Source organism: Sus scrofa, chromosome 9 (genome assembly GCF_054392235.1).
Source record: "Sus scrofa isolate SSC_HxYL_T2T_F1_AM1 chromosome 9, Sscrofa_HxYL_maternal_Yorkshire_Landrace_v2.0, whole genome shotgun sequence".
NCBI classification, from domain to species: Eukaryota; Metazoa; Chordata; class Mammalia; order Artiodactyla; family Suidae; genus Sus; species Sus scrofa.
In genome coordinates, this window is record NC_139391.1 from 12,114,211 (window position 1) to 12,136,988 (window position 22,778).

Genomic DNA, 22,778 nt, shown 5'->3' on the forward strand with positions numbered 1-22,778 from the left:
TTCTAGTCCTCTCATTTTACAAAGATGAAGAAATAGGTTCATAGAGTTTAAATATCCCATTTGCTTGCTCTCCTGCATCCTAGCTGACTTCCATTACCCACAATGGCATGCTGACCACAGCAGTGCCTACAGGAAACAAGGCACAGAATCTCATCATTTTGTTGATATGTCTTCAGAGCACTTTCAGGCTTCACTGAGAGTCATGATTATAAGTATGTAAGCATGACTTTATTTATTTATTTGTCTTTTTGCCTTTTCTAGGGCTGCACCCTCGGCATATGGAAGTTCCCAGGTTAGGGATCTAATCAGAGCTACAGCGGCAGGCCTTCGCCAGAGCCATAGCAACTCGGGATCAGAGCCAAGTCTGTGACCTACACCACAGCTCACAGCAATGCCGGATCCTTAACCCACTGAGCAAGGCCAGGGATCAAACCCACAACCTCATGGTTCCTAGTCGGATTCATTAGCCACTGAGCCACGACAGGAACTCCTGTAAGCATGACTTTAAAAAGGAATTCGAATAGAATTTCTAAGATTAGCCCATGAGAATACTCAAGACTGCCTACCAAAGAATGGATAAATGTCTAGGAGAGAATTATGAGCGCTGCTGAGACTGACAGCAGAGAAACTTGGGAATTTCCTGTACATTTTAACACTGAAAACTCTGCAGTGAAGCAAAGACTTGCTCCCTTTCAGCTGCTGGTAGATGATAAGGCTATATGATAGATGGTAAGCATAGGCTTAAGAATCACAGCTCCCTATCTATATGACTTTAGGCATTCCTTTACCTCTCTTTGTAACTGTTTCCTCATTTCTAAAGTGGGATCGTAGGTTTCTCACCTTCTAAGGTGGCCTGCACTCTATGGAGTGTGTCTCTACCAGGGCCGCACTCATCTCCTGAGATAGACCACATTCTGTCTATGGAATGTCACTTCTGCTTTCCTTTTACTGTGGCTCACTCTTGAATTCTTTCCTGCATGAAGGACTCACTTGGCAGCCAGTTACAGGAACTCTTTTGAGACCTGATCACCCTCTTGATAGGGAGAGAGGAGGACAGCTACACAGGTAGTTGCAGAAGTCCCAGGAGGGGACCACGGATAGAGAGGAGGGAACTCTGGGAGACCACTGGGAGTCAACGGTGGCTCAAGAAAGCCATCAGAACGTTGTGGAACGAAGCAGCCTTGCTTAACTATAAAACCGTAAGCAAAAGCCAGAGGAACGCCTCAGGTCATTCAGGGAAAGAGAAAATGAGGCCTGCGTTCAAGTTCAGCAAGATGATGACCCGTGGGACCAGGGACAGGAATGGAAGGGAAAGATGACATTCCAAAGCAGGACACCCTCACTGCAGGCAAACCTGAGCTGATTCGACCTCTTTCAGCACATGCTCCCCTTCTGCTGATCTGATGAATAAGCATCAGGACAGTCCTAGTTTGACCTCATAGAGTCAAATACTCTCTTACCCTATATGAAGCAGGAGCTAGTGATGGAAGCCTGACGGTGAATCTCAAGAGTGAGGAAGAAGGTGGTCTTTCTCAACCCCCACTTTCCTTGGATTATAAAAATGCAGCCCAGAGTTCCCGTTGCAGATTAGTGGCAATGAATCCAACTGGTATCCATCAGGATTCGGGTTTGATCCCTGGCCTCGCTCAGAGAGTTAAGGATCCAGGATTGCTGTGAGCTGTGGTGTAGGTCACAGATGCGGCTCGGATCCCAAGTTGCTGTGGCCAGCAGCTGCAGCTCTGATTCAACCCCTAGCCTGAGAACTTCCATATGCTGCTGGTGTGGCCCTAAAAAGCAAAAAAAAAAGCCTCTGGGTTCAAGTCCCAATCTGGCTTCTAGCTGGGCTCAGTCAGAGGTGTTTTCGGGTCCACTCGTGTCCCATTTTCCTGCAACCTTTCTACAAAGGATATTAATACATCTACTTCTTACCCATTACTTTGCCTCTCGCTGAAGTCCTTCTGTGCTGAGACATAAAGAAGCTAAGCTTCATTAAGTCCTGAGACCAGGTGTTTGGTTTTTATCTGGCAGATAAAAGGGTTCAAGTTCTCTCCGAAGCCAGAGATTGTGGGTTCAAGCACCATCTGAGGTATGACTGGGTTCAAGTCTGTAAACTAGTTTGGTATTTGCCATCAGCCTCTACGTGGATTAAATCAAGGGCCGACCTGCAGCACCCCCTCAGTGGAGCTCAGGAGTGAGGCACTCTGTGTTCTGGGAAAACTGAAGAACAGGTCTTCAGAGAGACATTTTTAGGAGACTTTATGAGCCCAATTCTTGCATCTCCTCCTATCTAGAAAAAAAAACACTAAACCCCTTCATGATGACTGATGTCTGTGACAAGCAGTAACCTCCGTGGCAAACTCTGACGTGTGCGTGGCTGCCTGCCTCCCCCCCCCCCACTGCATACATCCTGCTATCTATCTCCCTTTTCCTCTTTGGGGTGGGCTGGTATTTCAGAGCTGTCAAAAATACCGCCACCTGGGCTATTCTTTAAAAAAAATAAAATTAAAAAAATAAGTTTCAGTGATCTGTGAGTACAGCCACTACCAAGGGTGAGCCTGTGAGCCCTGAGGGAACTCGAAGGAAACAAAGAATACTGGCCCCATAGCTGAGGTGCGTATCAAAGGAGTGAGTCCATCCAGTAAGCCCAGACCTTTGCATCTTCCCAAAGAAACATGCTGAATTCCTTAACTTGAGACATCTGGTTTTCTATAAATCTTTTGTTCCTACTACCTTCCCTTTGTTGCGAGAACTCATATCCTAGCTCCCCCCCTCACCTCCTCGGAACGGTTTCTCAGGGAAACCTGAGATGCTGTCTCCTGGGCTTAAGTTCTCATTTTGCACCCAATAAAACTTAACTCTCAACTTTCAGATTGTGCATTTTTTTAAGTTTGACAAGTCCCAGTCTGAGGTGTGTGGTTTCAGAATGGCTGAGAGTGAAACAGCCGACCTCATAGGTGCTGATGGATGCTGAGCAGCTAGAACTCTCATGTATTGATGATGGAAATGAAATCTGGCCCACATGACAGGGTAGGGGGTCCCCAGGGAAAGAACCAGCCATGGTTTTTTTGACCTAAGAGAAATCAATTTGGCCTATGCCTTCTGCATCTAAGCCTGGCTACAATCCTTGCCTCAGCAATTAATCTCAAGGGAAGTGCAGGAAGGCAGGAACAAAGGAAAACAGTCAGGAAACAATAGTTCAGAACAGAGTCTTAGCTCCTCCTCAGCGGATGTACGTAACACTCTGAAACACACCTTTGAGTGCTACAGGGACCAAGGCCCCCAGCAGGTGACGGTGGAATGATGATACAGAACTTTAATGACTACCGTCATGTGAAGCTTGAACTCTGTCTGCCTCTTCCCCAGTTCTAGGCTGAATTTTCTATTCTAGCTCCTTCACGAATATACACATACCCTTAGCTTAGAAGTTCCCCAACTTTGCTGTTTGGTGAGACACTGCTTTGGAAAAGATCCCAAGTGATCTCCTTACTTGTTGCAAATAATAAATCCTTACTTTTCCTCACCCCTGCTAAATGAACGAATGAATGAAATAATAAATAAATTTTAAAAAGTGGGATCATAAAAGCACCTACACCTACAAGGTAGTTAAGGATTTTTGTTTGTTTGCCCTTTTTTTGCCTTTCCTTGAGCCGATCCCGCGGCATACGGAGGTTCCCAGGCTAGGGGTCAAATCGGAGCTATAGAACTGGCCTACGCCAGAACCACAGAACGCAGGATCTGAGCCGCGTCTGCAACCCACACCACAGCTCACAGCAACGCTGGATCCTTAACCCACTGAGTAAGGCCAAGGATCAAACTTGCAACCTCATGGTCAGATTAGTTAACCACTGAGCCATGACGGGAACACCGGTGGTTAAGGATATTATATGCAAGATTTCCCGCTGTGACGCAACAGGACAACAATCTCTGCAGTGCCAGGACACAGGTTTGATCCCGGGTCCAGCACAGGGAAAGGACCAGGTGTTGCCTCAGCTGCCAGTGTAGGTCACAACTGTGGCTTGGATCTGACCCCTGGTCCGGGAACTCCAAAAACACATAAACAAATAACATTATATGCATAATGCAAGTAAAAAATCCAGTAGCTGATACAGAGAGGGTCTCGGTAAATTTCTTTTTTCTTTTTTTCGTCTTTTTTTGTTTTTTTTTTTTGTTGTTGTTGTTGTTATTGTTGCTATTTCTTGGGCCGCTCCCGCGGCATATGGAGGTTCCCAGGCTAGGGGTTGAATCGGAGCTGTAGCCACCGGCCTACACCAGAGCCACAGCAACGCGGGATCCGAGCCGCGTCTGCAACCTACACCACAGCTCACGGCAACGCCGGATCGTTAACCCACTGAGCAAGGGCAGGGATCGAACCCGCAACCTCATGGTTCCTAGTCGGATTCCTTAACCACTGCGCCACGACAGGAACTCCGGTAAATTTCATTTTCCACTTCCAGGTGGCCCTTCTACTTGCTTGTGGTAACAGATTTAGTATTTCTGAGTCTGGTCAGGAAGGAACAAAAAATACTGACCCCTGTGGCAAAGGTTCCATCCCTAGCCCAAGAACTTCTACATGCCATGGGTGTGGCAGAGAAAAAAACAAACAACAAAAAACCCCACTAGGTTTAGCGGTAACAAACTAGTTTAGTCACTAATTAGCCAAGTAATTATGAATAGCTTTTCTAGCCTTACTTCTAAGGTCATAAAGTCTGAATGTAAACCTGTAATTACAAATCGGCCTGAGAAACACCCAGGTGTCTCAGAAAATTAAAAATTGAAAGTTGAAAAGTATGCTCTGTGAAATTACTCCCGATCCAAGTAGAAGAAAATCCCCTTGAAATGTGTTAAATCCTTGCCCTGCTGAATATTTGCCAGAAGCCCTAACTACACATTTTCTTTTTCTTTATTTTTTAAATTTTTTTGCCTCTTCTAGGGCCGCTCCCACGGCATACGGAGGTTCCCAGGCTAGGGGTTGAATCGGAGCTGTAGCCGCCGGCCTACGCCACAGCCACAGCAACGTGGGATCCAAGCTGCGTCTGCAACCTGCACCACAGCTCATGGCAACGCCGGATCCTTAACCCACTGAGCAAGACCAGGGACCGAACCTGCAACCTCATGGTTCCTAGTCAGATTCGTTAGCCACGACAGGAACTCCTAACTACATATCTTCTTACTCATATCATGTTCATGTCCTCAACATATGTCAAACAAAAATAAGACCAATAAGATTCCCATTTTTTGCCAGAATTTTTTAAAGAACATTTCTCATTAATGATTTTAGTCAAGAATGAGAGTACCATAATATAGAAAACCTAAATTTATTTGTTAAGCTATTACAAAGACAAAACGATTATCGGAAAAACTTTGAGGACTTCATCCCAATTTCACCTCTTCTTTTACGGAAACTGACCTATGGAGGTTGGAAATTAAAGGATATAACCTAATACGTTAGGACAGAACAGGCTGATGGAACACAGGGCAAGGAGCAAAGCCTGGACAGAAGAACTCGTGTGAGTGGAAGTATGTGTGGCTGGAATATTTCTGAAGAGGCTCCCTTAAAGTTGATTACTCTGGGTCCCCAATTAGTAAAAAGACCCTTCTCCCTGTGGAGACTAAGTAGAGCCAGGATGTCTCTGAGATCTTTTTTTCTCTTGTAAGGAGCAATGGATCCTTAGGCCCTAAGGCGTCTATCCTACATTTGGCCTCTCTTTTTTCCACACAGTCAACCTGCACCTTCAAGGGCCAGGACATTTCCTGCTGGGTTAGGAGGGAGCAGACAGTAAAGGCAGGAATTACAGGCCGATTCAGAGGGTACACCTGGTTTTGGGGTAAACTGATCAACTACAAATATCCTCTTGGTTAAGTTAATTCACCTTCGTTAATAAAGGTCATCGTTTCTTCTGCTGGGAACAACTTGTCTCAGTAAAGTCTGTCTCAGGAAAGAACTGGTTCAGGAAAGTTTTGGAGAAGGAAAAAAGACTTTCACCGACACCCACTCCTCAGTGGAAGAAGTACCAAGTTCTCTCCTATAGTTATGAGCAGAATCTGAAAAACAAAAGGTTTACAGTGTTTATAATAATAAGAACTATTACTGATCGACTGCCTAGCCAAGAGTGCCAAGAGAATTAACATTTACTACCTCAGTCATTGCAACAATCTTGCCAGGGGGTTACTGTCATCCCCCCTTTTCAGATGAAGAAACAGAATGAGAGAAGTTCTACGCCTTGTCCAATGTGGTAGAGTTACGATTCCACTAGTCAGGTGCCTTCCCCTCCCCCATATCATTCATTCAGAGGTCTTGGTTCCATTATCTTGAAAATTTTAATAGCTGCATATACACTCTAATTCTTTCTTGTTCACTCCTCAGAGGTAAATATAATTTTATTTTATTTCATTTTTTTGTCTTTTTGCCTTTTCTAGGGCCACTCCCACAGCATATGGAGGTTCCCAGGCTAGGGGTCTAATCGGAGCTGTAGCCACCGGCCTACCCCAGAGCCACAGCAACGTAGGATCTGAGCCACATCTGCAACCTACACCATAGCTCATGGCAACTCGGGATCCTTAACCCACTGAGCAAGGCCAGGGATTGAACCAGAAACCTCATGGTTCCTAGTTGGATTCGTTAACCACTGCGCCACGATGGGAACTCCAGAGATAAATATAATTTTAAATGATAAAAATTTAGACATTGTTTGGAACTAAGGTCAATTATTCAGGTGAAGAACTTGAACAAACTGTATGAATAAAACATCTCTCCACTCCAGTTGCAGCATAAAATGAATAGAAAACAAATCATCAGCTCATGAAGAAGTTTGTAGCTATTTTACAGTCATTTCATCATAAAATTATATTACAAAGAGTCATAAGAATTCTCACCAAGAAAATGCTGTAATACCCCATTTGGGGGTAGTTCCTGTCATGGCTCGCAGTTAATGAACCCGACAAGGATCCATGGGGACGCAGGTTTGATCCCTGGCCTCGCTCAGTGAGTTAAGGATCCCACATTGCCATGAGCTGTAGTGTAGGTCAAAGACACGGCTCGGATCTGGCATTGCTGTGGCTGTGGTATAGGCCAGAAGGTATAGCTCCAATTCAACCCCTAGCTCAGGAACCTCCATATGCTGTGGTTGCGACCCTTAAAAAAAAAAAAAGATTAAAAAAAGAAAAATCCCGTTTGTGTAACCATCAATGATATACCAAATAAATTTCTCATAATTCTTATTAAAATAGTTGGTATTCTCTGAATAGAAGAAATACGTTTAAAAAAAAAAAAAAAAAAAAAAGACGCAGGTTCAATCCCTGGCCTTGCTCAGTGGGTTAAGGATCTGGTATTGCTGTGAGCTGTGGTGTAGGTTGCAGACATCATTCGGATCCAGCGTTGCTGTGCCTGTGATGTAGGCTGGTAGCTGTAGCTCCGATTCATCCCTTAGCCTGGGAACCTCCATATGTCGCAGGTGCTGCTCTAAAAAGACAAAAAATAAAATAAAGAATTTAAAAAAACAATTTGTTAAAGCCAGATCAAAAATATGTTTCTCAGTTTCAATAAAAATTACTGAAAAAACCCATGTGCTATAAAGAATGTTATAAATGAGAACTTGAAAAATAGGGAAGATACCGAAAGATTTCCCATGAAACAGAACAGTGACGTACTGACTTCTGGAACTCTTAGATCTGAAGACTTGAGAGCGCTCCGGCTATCTGAACATTTTAGCTAAAGGAAAAGGAGACAGTGCTGATTTTAGACTAAATGGCTACTAATGACAGAAGTAAATGTTGTGGAGGAGTTCAAGTCGTGGCTCAGTGGAAAGGCATCTGACTAGCATCCATGAGGACACGGGTTTGATCCCTGGCCTCGCTCAGTGGGTTAAGGATCTCGCATTGCCGTGAGCTATAGGACAATTACAGCTCCGCTTCAACCCCTAGCCTGGGAACCTCCATATGCTGTGGGTGCGGCCCTAAAAAGAAAAAAAAAAAGCAGTAAATGTTGTGGAAATAAATATTTAAAGAAATGGACATAAGGAGTTCCCTGGTGGCTCAGCAGTTTAAGGATGTGTCACTGTCACTGCTGTGGTACAGGTTTGATCCCCTGCATGGGAGTTCCGCATGCCATGAGTGCAGCCAGAAAAAAAAAAAAAAAGGGACAGGGATGTAAGTCACTGAACTCTTAGATGATGATGATGATTTTGGCCTTGCCTGCAGCAGGTGGACCTTCCTGGGCCAAGGATAAACCCGAGCCACAGCAGCAACCCAAACCACTGCAGTAATGACGCAGAATCTTTAACGCCCTGTGCCGCAAGAGAACACCCTCTTAAGATTGTTACTATTACTTATCTTTTTAGGGCCGCACCCACGGCATATGAGAGTTCCCAGGCTAGGGATCGAATCGGAGCTCTAGGTGCTAGCTTACACCACAGCCACAGCAACTCTAGATCTGAGCTGAGCTGTCTACAACCTACTCCACAACCCACAGCAATGCCGCATCCTTAACCCAGGGAGTGAGGCCAGAGATCAAACCCATGCTCATGGATACTTTGTTACAACTGAGCCACAACAGGAACTCCTTAAGATTATTTTTAACAGCTCTACTGGCAGCAGCTGAGAGGAAAGGAAAGCGCCATTAATCACAATTCATGGTCCGTCTAAGAAGCAATGCTATCTATGCTCACAATGGTAAGAGTTTGGAAAGCCCATGCAACCTAAAATAACAAGGGAGCTCACAACCTAACTGGGTGACTAACACTGGTACAAGAGTCAAGCCAAAATACATAAAATCTTGTCATGCTACTATTTGCTTTAATAAAATAAAGGACCCAAAGAATGCAAGAAAGCTAGTATTCAAGAAAATGCTCTAAGATCAGTGGAAGGAGAGTGCTGTAAAGGGACAAGTGGGACAACAATTTAACAATGTAAAACTCTTCCAGTTTTTAAAGAAGAGCTGCGAATTACCAATCCTAGCTCTGTAGGATATAAACCAGCTACATGAACTTCAGTTATTTGATATATAGTTGAGATAATAAACAGAGACAAACTTCAGGCAAAATTCATGAGAATGTGTCAAAGGAAAGAAAACTGGCAGTGAATTCAAGTCAGTCAAGAAAAGCAGGTATGAAGCAACTTGGGAAATGACAGCTCTTGGGCAGCCATGCATGGACATGTTAATAGTCTGGCAAAGCAGCCTTGAACACTAATTTGCCCGAGACCTTGGTTCTCCATTATTTTCAGGAGGGACACCAATAAAAGATTATGAGTGAAGGCTTAAAATTAGACTGGAATTACTTCTACTTCCTCCCTAAATTGAACAGCAGTGAGCTGCAGCAAATCTCTGCTTTGCATTTTCTGTTGAGCATGTGCAGGTTTCAAACATCACAAGTGGGAAAAGGTGACTCAAGAGCAGAGCAGGACATGACCTCAGGCTTTGCCGCTCCTACCGACCAACCAGGGAATCCCTGTTCCAAAGGCTAACGTCCTCCTCCTCACTGAAGATGGGTATGTCTTATTCTTCAACGTGCCTCAAGGCCTAGCAAGAGCTTGGCACGTGGTGAGCGCTCAGTAAATGCTGAACATCATCAGTAAAACCCGAACATCACCATGTCTGCAGATCTTGATTTCTTAAGGGGAAAAACTACGTAATTTAAAATAATTTCATAAATGGGAAACTAATATTTTTCCAAACTGCTCATTTTATAGAGTTCTCCTCAATTATGAAAACAAAAATTATTTCACATGATTTTCATGTTCAGTGACAAGACAGAATATATACTCACCCCAAAGCAGCATCGATGATTCTCAGTGATCAACATCTGCATCCTCAAACTGTCCAGCAACTGTTGGTGTAGTATCTACCTCCATCCCATCTGAAGAAAAAGATCAATCACTGAGCAATAATAGTCTACGAAGCACTTCATAAGAGGCAACTTATACTTCAACCAGAAGGAAGCTAGTGCCCTCTGCTGGTAAGAGTTGCAATTTCTGGAGCCCTCTTGCAGTGGTATAATGAATGCAACTAGTATCCATGAGGACGCAAGTTCCATCTCTGGCCTTGCTGAGTGGGCTGAGGACCCAGCATTGCCATGAGCAGTCGTGCAGGCTGGCAGCTACAGTTCCAATTCGACTCCTAGCCTGGAAACTTCCATATGCTGTAGGTATGGCCCTAAAAAGACCAAAAAAAAAAAAAAAAAAAAAAAAGTTGCTAATTCTTTCTTGCTAAAAAATTAGAACTATCAAGGAACAGAGATAAAAAACGCCACCTGTGGACTTAGGTCATGTTATAATTAGTCTAGAGTTCTCCTGAGGCACAGCAGGTTAAGGATCTGGCATTGTCACTGCTGTGGCTTGGGTCGCTGCTATGGCCTGAGTTTGATCCCTGGCCCAGGAACTTCCACATGCCATGACCGAAAACACCTAGTCTATACATTAACCACTTACTCTGCACTTCTCAACCTCAACACTGAAACAATACTAGATAGGGACTTTCAAACACAGTAAGCATCAAATGTTCACTCGTCACAGAACTGTTCTAGGTATTTACTATGCAACTTTTTTTTAAATGTATCAAGTTCTATCTTCATAAGTTTATACCATAATTCAGGAAAAAAGACAAAATAAGTAGAGAAAGGTTCTGGCTTATCTCTTTTTCTTAACGCATAAAAGGAGGGGGGCAGGGTTGACAAGGAAGAAAGCCCTCTGGAAAAGTTGTCTAAGGCGGCTTTCTCCAGTGCCTCACCTCTCACTCACCCCACAATTCAGTCCACCACAGACTGGATTCTGCCTGCAGCCCCTTCTGCGGCACCGCACCACCAGGATATCCAAAGGCATGCAACACTTTCCTAAAATTAACTCATCATCTTCACGCTGAAAATACTTCTTTCCAGTCTTACAAAAGGATACCTCTTACCTGCCCAATTCGGAAACCCCTACCACATCTCTAACTTCTGCTGCTTTTATCTCTTAAATATTTCTCAAATCTATTGTCTTTTGACAACCACCGCCACTCCTTAATTTAGGCCACTATCACCCATCTAATCTAAATCATAAGCTATTTAACTTCTTTCCTCTAGTATTTCCCTCTGCAATTAATTTTTCATATTATAGCCAGAGTCATCTTCTGAAACACTAAAACTAAAATTCTTCAGGGCTCTCCCAGATTATCAGGAAGCAGGCCTGCTGTGTTAAGTTTCTTGCCTCAATAAACTTGTCTTTGTCTATAAATAAAACAAAATAAAAAATAAAGTTCTTCAATAGCATCCCACTGACCTACATGTAGGCTGAAATTCTTTAACACTGCTATCAAGTTTCTCATTTTTTTCCTTTTTTTTTTTTTTTTGGCTGCACCTGTGGCATGCAGATTCCCAGGCCCGGGATGGACCCTAGGCCACTGCAAAGACAACACCAGATCCCTAACCCACTGAGCCGGAAGAGCTCGTCACATTTCTTAAGGTACAGCCCAGTTCACTACACCTGTATCTGCTGCTATAATAACTATCTTTCAGCCTCAAGAGATCAAGACATAATAAACTTTCAGGAGTTCCCGTCGTGGCGCAGTGGTTAGCAAATCCGACTAAGAACCATGAGGTTGTGGGTTCGATCCCTGGCCTTGCTCAGTGGGTTAAGGATCCGGGAGTTCCCATCGTGGTGCAGTGGTTAACGAATCCGACTAGGAACCATGAAGTTGCGGGTTCGATTCCTGCCCTTGCTCAGTGAGTGGGTTAATGATCCGGCGTTGTCGTGAGCTGTGGTGTAGGTTGCAGACGTGGCTCGGATCCTGTGTTGCTGTGGCTCTGGCATAGGCCAGTGGCTACAGCTCCGATTCGACCCCTAGCCTGGGAACCTCCATATGCCGCGGGAGCGGCCCAAGAAATAGCAAAAAAAAAAAAAAAAAAAAAAGGATCCGGTGTTGCCGTGAGCTGTGGTGTAGGTGGGGAACCTCCATATGCCATGGGAAACTGCCCTAGAAAAGGCAAAAAGACAAAAAGACCAAAAAAAAAAAAAAAAATGCCTAGAACATTGCGAGTGATTAATAGTTAAAAAACAACAACAACAAACCTTTCAGTTCTCCAAAGCAAAAGGGTCTCTCTAACCTTGGACATGGCTGATCCCTTTACCTCTCTCCCCAACCTGCAATGCCCCTTCACCCAATTTACTTTTATTTATCTTTAGATCCTGGCTTAAATGTCGCCGACTTCGTGAAGTTTGACTCTCCCTGACTAGCCAAGCCGGGCGAAGGGTCCAGCCGGTTCCACAGTTCCTCAGGCTTCCAATGCACTGTGATACAGATTACCTCAATGCTGTATGACAATGCACTGTAACTGCCTAATTTACTTTCTTCTCCACTAGAATGCCACTGACAGGTACAACCTCATCTCTCTTGAGTACTCTTACATTCTCTGTGCCTGGCACAGGAGCTCAGGAAACACCTCTTACATAAATAAAAGAACATAAAGCACTCAAGTGCCAGCAGTAGGAATTTCACTATGTAAATATCAAAACATCATGCTGCATACATACCTTGAATATATACATAATTTTTATTTTAAAAATAAATCTTAAAAAAGAAAATGCACAGGTCAAACTAAATAAATGGCAAAAAGAGAGATGGGCAGCCAGGATGGGGAATGGTAAAGGATGAAGAAGTTTTATATATAGGCAACTCACAATATACTAATAAGGCTTAGGAATACAAGTCCAAAAATCTTACTATAGCAATAAGTTTTTGTGACCTCATAAAAGTGGCTGCTATAAAGCATTAAATAAGGAATTTTACAATTAAAAACAAAAAAACCTTCAGAGATGAAAGGCTTTTCAATGTCCAAGAGCACATATCAGTCAAGCACTGTAATAAGAAAGGTAACATCTTGAATTCTTTCAGCTAACAGTTTAATAGAGCACTAGAAATCATGCTGATCCTCTCGCTCTACAGCCTATGTGAGAGGACCACCACTTAGAGCTTCAAATGGAAAGACATAAAGAATAATAGAGTGACTCAAAGCCAAAATTTTTCCAAATTAAATATCCTAGAATTTCAGCACCCACATGCTACGTGCAAGGAGCTACTGATTACACCATTACGAGAGAAACTTAAATGTACCAATAAAAGAAAAACTCCAATAACCCTCTGTAACAACATTCTGCATCACTAAAACTTAGAAGTGTTAAGACTCTATAGGAACATACGGAGTTCGCATCATGGCTCAGCAGAAACGAATGTGACTAGCATCCATGAGGATGCAGGTTTGATCCCTAGCCTTGCTCTCTGGGTTAAAGATCCGGTGTTGCCGTGAGTGAGCTGTGGTGTAGGTCACAGATGTGGCTCAGATCTGGCGTTGCAGTAGCTGTGGTGTAGGCCAGCGGCTGTAGCTCTGATTTGACCCCTAGCCTGGGAACCTCCATATCCTGCAGGTGCGGCACTAAGATTTAAAAAAAAAAAAGACTCTACACCAACATAAAATACTAATATATAGCGAATACATACAAGATGTAAGAAATGGGAGTTCCCGTCGTGGCGCAGTGGTTAACGAATCCGACTAGGAACCATGAGGTTGCGGGTTCGGTCCCTGCCCTTGCTCAGTGGGTTAACGATCCGGCGTTGCCGTGAGCTGTGGTGTAGGTTGCAGACGCGGCTCGGATCCCGCGTTGCTGTGGCTCTGGCGTAGGCCGGTGGCTACAGCTCCGATTCAACCCCTAGCCTGGGAACCTCCATATGCCGCGGGAGCGGCCCAAGAAATAGCAACAACAACAACAAAAAAAAAAGACAAAAAAAAAAAAAAAAGGATTAAAAAAAAAAAAAGATGTAAGAAATGCTCATAATAGGGCCTGACATATTGTTTTCACGTATTAGCTCATTTAGTCCATTCACCACCTATTAGCTGTCTGACCTCAAGCAAGTAATGTGACTTTCCTGTGCCTCAGTTTCTTCATCTGGAAAATGAATATCATTAACAGCATTTACCAGAGGGTTCTTGGAAGGATTAAATGAAGAAACACATATTATGCGCTTAAATTGGGACACTGCACATAAGAGCACTATTTTATTGAGGGTACTAGGAACAAGACTGGAGACAAGTGGGGCGGAGAGAGTTGTCCCTTCAGAGTCAGACAGAAGAGTTTGAATTTTATATGGTATCCATCATCGAGGGGACATCGTTACATAGAACACAAAGTGTTCTCAGAAGATTAATACGGCGCAGTGAGCTGGAGGAAGGGATGACTGACACAAAAACATTTACCATCATAGGAGTTCCCATCGTAGCTCAGTGGTTAACAAAACTGACTAGCATCCATGAGGACTCGGGTTCAATTCCTGACCTCACTCACTGGGTTAAGAATCCCGCATTGCTTGGAGTTCCCGTCGTGGCGCAGTGGTTAATGAATTTGACCTGGAACCATGAGGTTGCGGGTTCGATCCCTGCCCTTGCTCAGTAGGTTAAGGATCCGGCGTTGCCGTGAGCTGTGGTGTAGGTCGCAGACGCGGCTCGGATCCCGCATTGCTGTGGCTCTGGCATAGGCTGGTGGCTACAGCTCCGATTCAACCCCTAGCCTGAGAACCTCCATATGCCGCGGGAGCGGCCCAAGAAATAGCAACAATAACAACAACAACAACAACAAAAAAGACAAAAGACAAAAAAAAAAAAAAAAAAAAGAATCCCGCATTGCCATGACCTGTGGTATAGGTTGCAGACATGGCTCGGATCCCACGTTGCTGTGGCTCTGGTGTAGGCCTGCAGCTACAGCTCTGATTGGACCCCTAGCCTGGGAACCTCCATATGCCTCAGATGTGGCCCCAAAAAGACCAAAAAAAAAAAAAAAAAAAAAAAAAAATTACCATAAATCCAGTGTGAGAAGAAAATGGCCTAGGTTTGGAGGACAGCAATAGTTACAGCAAGGAGATCTGAAAAATCATTTAAAGGAAAAATGCACAGACCTCAGAATTAAACTGGATAAGAGAATAAATAGTAAAATCTGAGTCAAAAGAATACTTTAAGATTCTAATTGAAACAGAATATTTAGAAAAAGGAACCAGTCTAATAGGGAAAGTATTTACAAAGAGGCTTACAAATACAAGATAAATGAAACAGTTAAAGCCGTCTGTTTAAGGTACAGATGTTTGTCAATAAAAGAGAGCCCCAAGTTTCCTGAACGCTGCCTAGCCCTTTACATCAACTGACTAACCTACTTTTGCAAATAACCATGGAGGAATTCATTTAAAAAATAAAAATGGCAGCATCAATGTGGGCACACACACAAATAGGAAAACTGGAAAGACATGCAGCAGAAAATTAATAGGTGTCTCTCAATTAGAATTATACTGTATTTTTCATTTCTTCTTTGCCTGTGCCCATTACAAATTTTTGACTATGAACATAGATTATTTTTATAAGTTAGGGGAAAAAGTTTTAAAAAATTTACAGGGAATTCCCATTCTATGTAATTCTACATTTGCTTCCTACACTGTAAAGTGTTAAATTCTGAGATTTTTCTGTCTTAGAGCTTCCAAAAGAACTATGTGAGTCTTTCCGTAGCTTCCTTTGTTGCTCAAGTGACCAACTGACTGTTCATAGTGAAGAAAAAGGATACTCACCTTCATAATCTCTTATTGAATCTTCTGTCCGGACTCCAGCCATGTTGTACTGGCTGCTCACAGACTGCGAAAGCATTCCTTCTAATCTCTCCAACGTGGCTTGGCCTTCTGCTGTCAAATGGGATAATCCTTCTTCATAGGTGTAAAATGTAGGGATGTCCCCCTGCCCTTGTTCTAAATAAATAAAAAGCTTGTAAGCTATTATAAAATAATTAGGGGGGGGAAAGGATAATCAATAATATAGTTACTAGAGTTCCCATTGTGGCTCAGTAGTTAACGAATCCAACTAGGAACCATGAGGTTGTGGGTTCGATCCCTGGCCTTGCTCAGTGGGTTAAGGATCTGGCGTTGCCATGGGCTGTGGTGCAGGTTGCAGACATGGTTCTGATCCTGTGTTGCTGTGGGTGTGGCGTAGGCCAGCGGCTACAGCTCTGATTAGACCCCTAGCCTGAGAACCTCCATATGTCATGAGTGTGGCCCTAGAAAAGACAAAAAGAAAAAAAAAAATTAGAAATTCTGGAAAAAACAGACAGGATTAAAAAATTAAACTACCCTCAAAATCTCAGCAAAGATGAGAATGTATTTAGGTATATGGAGGAGAATCCCAGAAATGAGTTTGTCTCAGGACAGAAAGTAGGTACACACGGAGGGAAAAGGACTTGGAGACTCAAACCGGTACACATGAGACCAGTGGGAAAAAGAAAAAAAGAACAGTAGGCGCCTCAAGCAACAGGACTCTAAACCAAGCTAGTGACTGCATTCTGCCCTGGGGAGGCAAAGGGAAACATTCTCAGATAAACAAAGTACCGTTCTGGGTAAAAGAAACTACACGGGCAATGAGTGTTTGCTGGCATAGGTTAAAGATGTTCCAAGTGGTGGAGGCGGAGGTTTCTTTTCTGGGAGTGGCGGCATAAACTTAAAAGCCCCTCCCGACTACCCATTTTCCTATCTATCATCTTCCTTCCATTTTCTTCCTCCAATTCCCTCTATTTTTTGTCCTCAAGCTTCGGAATCCCATAAAACTTTGCGACTTGGCTTAGACGTGAATTGTACCATTCACTTTTATTTAAAACCATACCATGTGGATATCTGGAGATAAAGAACTACAATCCCACATCCTTACACAAACGGATGCTTAAAATGAAACACACACAGAAACGCTCTTATAAAATCCTTGCTACTAACCATGTGCTTCCACGTCATATTCTTCTCCGTCGTAATCATCTGAATCTTCATCCTCGGGATCTGGATGCAAAGCCTGGCATTCGCACATTGCAGTGAACATTGCCTCCACTGGACAAGGGAATTAAAATGTTGTCATTAATTTTCTCCCTCATCAATGTGTAATAAAAATTTAACAAAATAACCATCAGTGCAAATAAATTTAATGAGTAGACAAGACGTACACGAGGACCACAACATTTACACAATCTGCCAAGTTCTAAGACGAACCAATCTTGTAAAGTATTTGATAAGAGATAAGTCACAAAATAATAAGAGTTCATTTTGAAATATTATTGAGATCTCTTCATGCATGGTTGGATTTTCTGAGTAAAAGCATCAGTGTCTTAGTCAGACCACTGGCACCAGAGTAAAGCCCAGCAAGCAGGCAGGGCTCTTTTTTTTTTTTTTTTTTTTTGGCTTTTTAGGGCATACGGAAGTTTCCAGGCTAGGGGGCGAATTGGAGGTGCAGCTGCAGGCCTACGCCACAGCCACAGCCACGCGAGATTCAAGCCACATCTGTGATCTACACCACAGTTCACGGCAATGCCGGACACCTAACCCACTGAGAGAGGTCAGGGATCAAACCCACTTCCTCATGGATACTAATCGGATTCATTTCTGCTGTGCCACGACGGGAACTCCCAGGCAGGGCTCTTTTCAGCTTTCCAGGCATCTTTCATTTTAGAATTGCCAGGAGACCTCTGTCCTTTTTCCAGTAAAATTCGCAGACAACAGCACCAAGTCTATGAAAATAACTAGATTTCTTCATTCTCAAAACACACCTGAGCCTACCATACTCTCACTTCATTCATAATCTTATTATATTAATAAGTATCTGGTCCTCAATGATATTCCATATGCTAAAATGAAGAAAAAACAATAGAACAGAGCTAATAAAGGTAAAGGAGTATGTGTGGATATGGATGGAAGGAATGCTTGGTATTTAAAGGGAAAAGAATCAATTCCAAGTAACACTCACATGCTGATTTATCACTAGGCACAAATCTAAATTCAGCAATAGGTTCAATATCATCATCACTGTCTTCCTCTTCTTCATCGGCAACAGATTCTTTCAATTCTTCTAGAAAGGAAATAAAAAATAGCTTTTTAATGATGTTGTTTATTTGTTTTTAAAAACAGAGGCCTAAGCAAATTCCTAAAAGCATGCTTATTGACATATCAAAATACTGCATTTTTTTCCTTCAAATTATAGGAACATAGTTATTTTGAAGCTAAAAAAGACTCTGGAGAGTTTCTCTGGTCTAATTACATTGTACTTGAGTAAGTCCGAAGGATTCCAAGCCCCATCAAGGTCATGGTGGGAGGCAATGAAACCCAAACACTCAGGCTTCTAACAAGCAGAGTTCCACTGTCATGTCTACTTCTCCTTTCACCTTGAGACAAGGACCCAAGAACAGTTTGTAAACTACTAATGTGATTCACCATCAACAATTTACAGGTAAGAAAAGGAAGGTCAGAGTTCACTTGTGGTGCAGCGAGTTAAGGATCCAGCGCTATCATGGCAGCAGCTTGGGTTGCTGCTGTGGCACAGGTTCAAACAATGGCCTATTTCCACATGCTGTGGGTGTAGCCAAAAAATAAAACAAAAAAAAAACAAAAAAAAAAAGTGGGGCGTTCCCGTCATGGCTCAGTGGTTAACGAATCCGACTAGGAACCATGAGGTTTTGGGTTCGATCCCTGGCCTTGCTCAGTGGATTAAGGATCCGGCCTTGCCGTGAGTTGTGGCGTAGGCTGCAGGCGTGGCTCAGATCCCTGGTTGCTGTGGCTCTGGTGTAGGCCGGTGGCTACAGCTCCGATTAGATCCCTAACCTGGGAACCTCCATATGCCTCGGATGCGGTCCTAGAAAAGACAAAAAAAAAAAAAAGTGGGAGCTCCCATCATGGTGCAGTGGAAACGAATCCGACTAGCATCCATGAAGATACAGGTTTGATCCTTGGCCTTGCTCAGTGGGTTAAGGACCCGGCACTGCTGTGAGCTGTGGTATAGGTCGAAGACAAGGCTTGGATCCCACATTACTTGGATCCTGCAGACAAGGTGTAGGTCAGTGCCTACAGCTCCGATTCAACCCCTAGCCTGGGAACCTCCATATGCCAAGGGAGCAGCCCAAGAAATGGCAAAAAGACCAAAAAAAAAAAAAAAAAAAGAGAGAGAGAAAGAAAGAAACATAAATACACAAAAGTACAGAATTCTAAGTACAAGTATATAGAAAATAAAAGGCGGTGTCCAAATTATTTTACTGTGCTGAAATTTTGCTTAAGAACGTATTATCCAAAATAAGTCAATGGCTTGAATATTACATTGATTGTGATCAAAGAATATTTTTTGACATATAATAGGCTACCAGAGGAAGCTTAAGATTAAATCATGCCATACATACCTCCAAATTTGGCATTCACCATAACATACAAATGCTCTCGAGGATAGGCATTTAGGTCCCTGGATACTGCATGCAAACTAATGGTGGGGTATTCCAGTGAGAATCCTAATCCAGAGCCATCTAACCAAGACAGGCGGCTGAAAAACATGTTTTAAGTAGATTATTTTAAGAACTTAAATCCTTATTTAATATCCTTACATTTATAAAGGTTCAGCTTGGACACTTCTACAAATGAATAAAATGCAAAGCATATTGTTTACAAATATTCGCAAAATGAGAAAATTCAGTAGTAGGAATTGAATTTAAGACCAGTTCTGTTACAGTCTGTTTTCCTCTAGCTAAATATTCAAACAGATTCGAAATGCAATTTAAGTCACGTGTGTTTCTATGCCTTTTTACACGTGTTCTCAGTTGGAATGTCTTCAGGCACCTTCTTTGCTTTTGCAAAGGCTCTTCATCTGAGTAAGTCCCAGCCTCTCCATGAGTCCTCCCTATAATTACTCCAGTTCATAATATCTTTTCTTTTTCGAAATTCCACTTGTGCTCAGCTATATCTTTGAGGACTTAACTCTGCGGTAATGAATCTTATATGTACCCTAGCAGAATGTGAGCTACCGGACAAAACTTATTATATTGCCTCATTTAACATTTTTCAAAAACCACTAGCGTAATGATTAGCAGGTTTAGTATGCAATAAATACTTAGGATTTACTAATTTTTCCACTAACCCTACATTAAATGACATACACATGAAATGGCTATAATCATACCACAAGTTGGAAAATAATCTTCATATTGAAAGGCAGACTACATGAAGCCTTTCATCTATTCTGCTGCTTTAAGAGAAAGCCTAAAACAAGCAAAGATTAGTTTTCCTTCAGAAGTGCTCCTAAATGCAAATATTGTATTGCTATAACAAAGGAAACATCACAAAAAACATTATATTTAAGTTGAGTAAGGGCTGGCTACTTGTTTGGTAATCTTCACCCATCTGGAACTGCAGCACTCAGCAACGAGAAAAGCAGAAAAAAAGATCCTTAAAACACACATACACAAAGTTAATGCAATAAAAATTAATGCAATATAGTGGTTGCATAGGGTTTAAGGAAAACAGAAAGTGACGGCTAATGGGTATTGGTTTCATTGGGGGGCAGTGAAAATATTCTAAAATTGATTGTGTTGATGGCTGCACAACTCTGTAAACAGACTAATAACCACTGAATTGTATACTTTCATTACATGATTGCATGTTATGTAAATTATCTCCATAAAGTTGTTATTTTAAAAAGAAGTTAATACAGGAGTTCCTGTCGGGGCTCAGCGGAAACAAATCTGACTAGGAACCATGAGGACGCAGGTTCAATCCCTGACCGTGAGCTGTGGTGTAGGTCGAAGATTCAGCTCAGATCTGGCTTGCTATGGCTGTGACGTAGGCCAGCAGCTGAAGGTCCGACTCAACCCCAGCTCGGGAACCTCCATATGCTGCAGGTGCAGCCCTAGAAAGACAAAAGAAAGAAAGAAAAAAGAAAAAGAAATTAATGCAATAAAACCCCCAGCTAGTTCTATTTTTTATACAACTATAACAAGCATGGCCATCTGATTTCTAACTGGGCAAAACTAAATACAACAGAAGAAGCTAGGACTCCCCTGTGCAGGAACAAGGACAGTGCAGGAGTCTGAGATAATTCACATTCAATGGAACAGGAGGCTGAAGTGTAAACGAAGTATAAAAAGGAAATCAACGTCTAATAGTCTAATAGCACAATACAAGCATATGACACAAGATCCTCACTTATTAAAAAGCAAAGGCTGGAGTTCCCGTCATGGCGCAGTGGTAGCGGCCCTAGAAAAGGCAAAAAGACAAAAAAAAAAAAAAAAGCAAAGGCAGGGTTTCCATTGTGGCTCGGTGGGTTAGGGACCCCACAGAGTATTTGTGAGGATGCAGGTTTGATTCCCGGCCTTGCTCAGTGGGTTAAGTATATGGCCTTGCCACAAGCTGAGGCATAGGTCATGGATGCTGCTCAGATCCGGCACTGCTGTGGCTGTGGTGTAGACTGGCAGCTGCAGTTCAGATTCGAACCCTAGCCTGGGAATCTCTGCATGCCACTGGTGCAGCACTAAAAAAAAAAAAAAAAAAGCAAAACAAAAAAGAAAAAAAAATCAAAAGCAAGAAAATATGCACTGTCATTTAGTAAGATTTCCATTCAACATGGGTTTTTTTTGTTTGTTTTTGTCTTTTGTCTCTTTAGGGCCACACTCATGGCATATGGAGGTTCCCAGGCCAGGGGTCAAATTGGAGCTGTTGACACTGGCCTACACCACAGCCACAGCAACGTGGAATCCGAGCCGTGTCTGCAACCTACACCACGGCAATGCCAGATCCTTAACCCACTGAGCGAGGCCAGGGATCAAACCCACAACCTAATGGTTCCTAGTCGGATTTGGTTCCCCTGAGCCATGATGGGAACTCCCTACAACTATATAATTTTAAGCAAATAAACTCCTTTTTCTCACCTTAAAAGTCCCTTGGCATTATCACATTTCAGAAAGGAGTATTCCAAATTTGGGTGTCTAAATGTTTTCAAATACCAGAGCCACAAAACTTTCTTTAATAACTGAATAAGGAGATGGAAAAACTGAAATATAAGCATAGACTCAGTGTCTATTAAATTATGGCTTTCACTTTTAAAAGCATGAAATAACTACCCTCTAGTTCCTTACTGCTGGCAGGACATAAATGCTACCTCACCAAGCATTTCTTGTGGAGCTCTGATAATCTCAAATATGAAGATGGATTGTGTACTCTACAGAAGAAGGTTTCACTTAAAAGCAACATTTACTCTGATCACTAAGTTGTGGTTTTTTGTTTTTTTTTTTTTTTTTTTTGTCTATTTGCCTTTTCTAGGGCCGCTCCCACAGCATATGGAGGTTCCCAGGCTAGGGGTCGAATCGGAGCTGTAGCCACCGGCCTAGGCCACAGCCACAGCAACACAGGATCTGAGCCGCATCTGCGACCTACACCACAGCTCACAGCAATGCCGGATCGTTAACCCACTGAGCAAGGGCAGGGATTGAACCCGCGACCTCATGGTTCCTAGTCGGATTTGTTAACCACTGCGCCACGACGGGAACGCCACTAAGTTTTGATTTTTATTTATTCTCTTTTCATATATTCTAGAAGAAAAGCCCTTCAAAATCAAAATGTCTAATTAACTATATCTAGTCCCAAAGAAACCATGAGTCACAAAAGAGGAAAACAGGAATTAGAAAGCCTGTCAAGCGGCAAAGGAACCTCCTGCTAACCTCCAATGCGGTTGTGTAAGTACCATCAGTGTACTTTATTCCCAGCACAGGGAGAAAAACAGGACAGAAAACTAAGAGGTCTTAAATTTGCATTGGCTTAATTATTTGTTGAAAAATTAATTTTGTAATAAGACATTTGAAAATGCATTGTTTATAGGTTACCTATTTTAATTATTTTATTTCACCTGTTTCTTTTTTTTTTTTTTTAGGGCTGCACCCACAGCATATGGAGGTTCCCAGGCTCTGGGTTGAATTGGCAACGCGGGAGCCAAGCCGTGACT

At 42.6% G+C, this 22,778-nt stretch overlaps 2 protein-coding genes across 20 annotated transcripts in view; both read right to left on the bottom strand.

Moving 5' to 3' along the window:
• LOC100511652 (glycerophosphodiester phosphodiesterase domain-containing protein 4) overlaps positions 1–22,778 on the bottom strand; it is an 882,168-nt gene that overhangs the window by 421,763 nt on the left and 437,627 nt on the right. The gene's annotated exons all lie outside the window — the stretch shown is intronic.
• The window catches only part of CLNS1A (chloride nucleotide-sensitive channel 1A), a 98,050-nt gene that overhangs the window by 71,909 nt on the left and 3,363 nt on the right, over positions 1–22,778 (bottom strand). For 11 of the 19 annotated variants that reach the window (XR_014814773.1, XR_014814774.1, XR_014814778.1 and 8 more), the window contains exons 2-7: positions 19,195–19,331; positions 17,775–17,876; positions 16,757–16,864; positions 15,572–15,745; positions 9,762–9,851; positions 5,871–6,042 (exon numbers count right to left, since the gene is read on the bottom strand). Coding sequence is in view for 1 of the 19 variants with exons in the window: in XM_003482570.5 (XP_003482618.1) it covers positions 9,784–9,851; positions 15,572–15,745; positions 16,757–16,864; positions 17,775–17,876; positions 19,195–19,331 (589 nt within the window). In the remaining 18 variants the exon portion in view is untranslated. Of the gene's footprint in view, positions 1–4,125; positions 4,963–5,299; positions 6,539–7,083; positions 9,852–15,571; positions 15,746–16,756; positions 16,865–17,774; positions 17,877–19,194; positions 19,332–22,778 lie in introns of those variants that run through there. The other 8 variants (XR_014814788.1, XR_014814789.1, XR_014814784.1 and 5 more) reach the window with 8 other exon arrangements.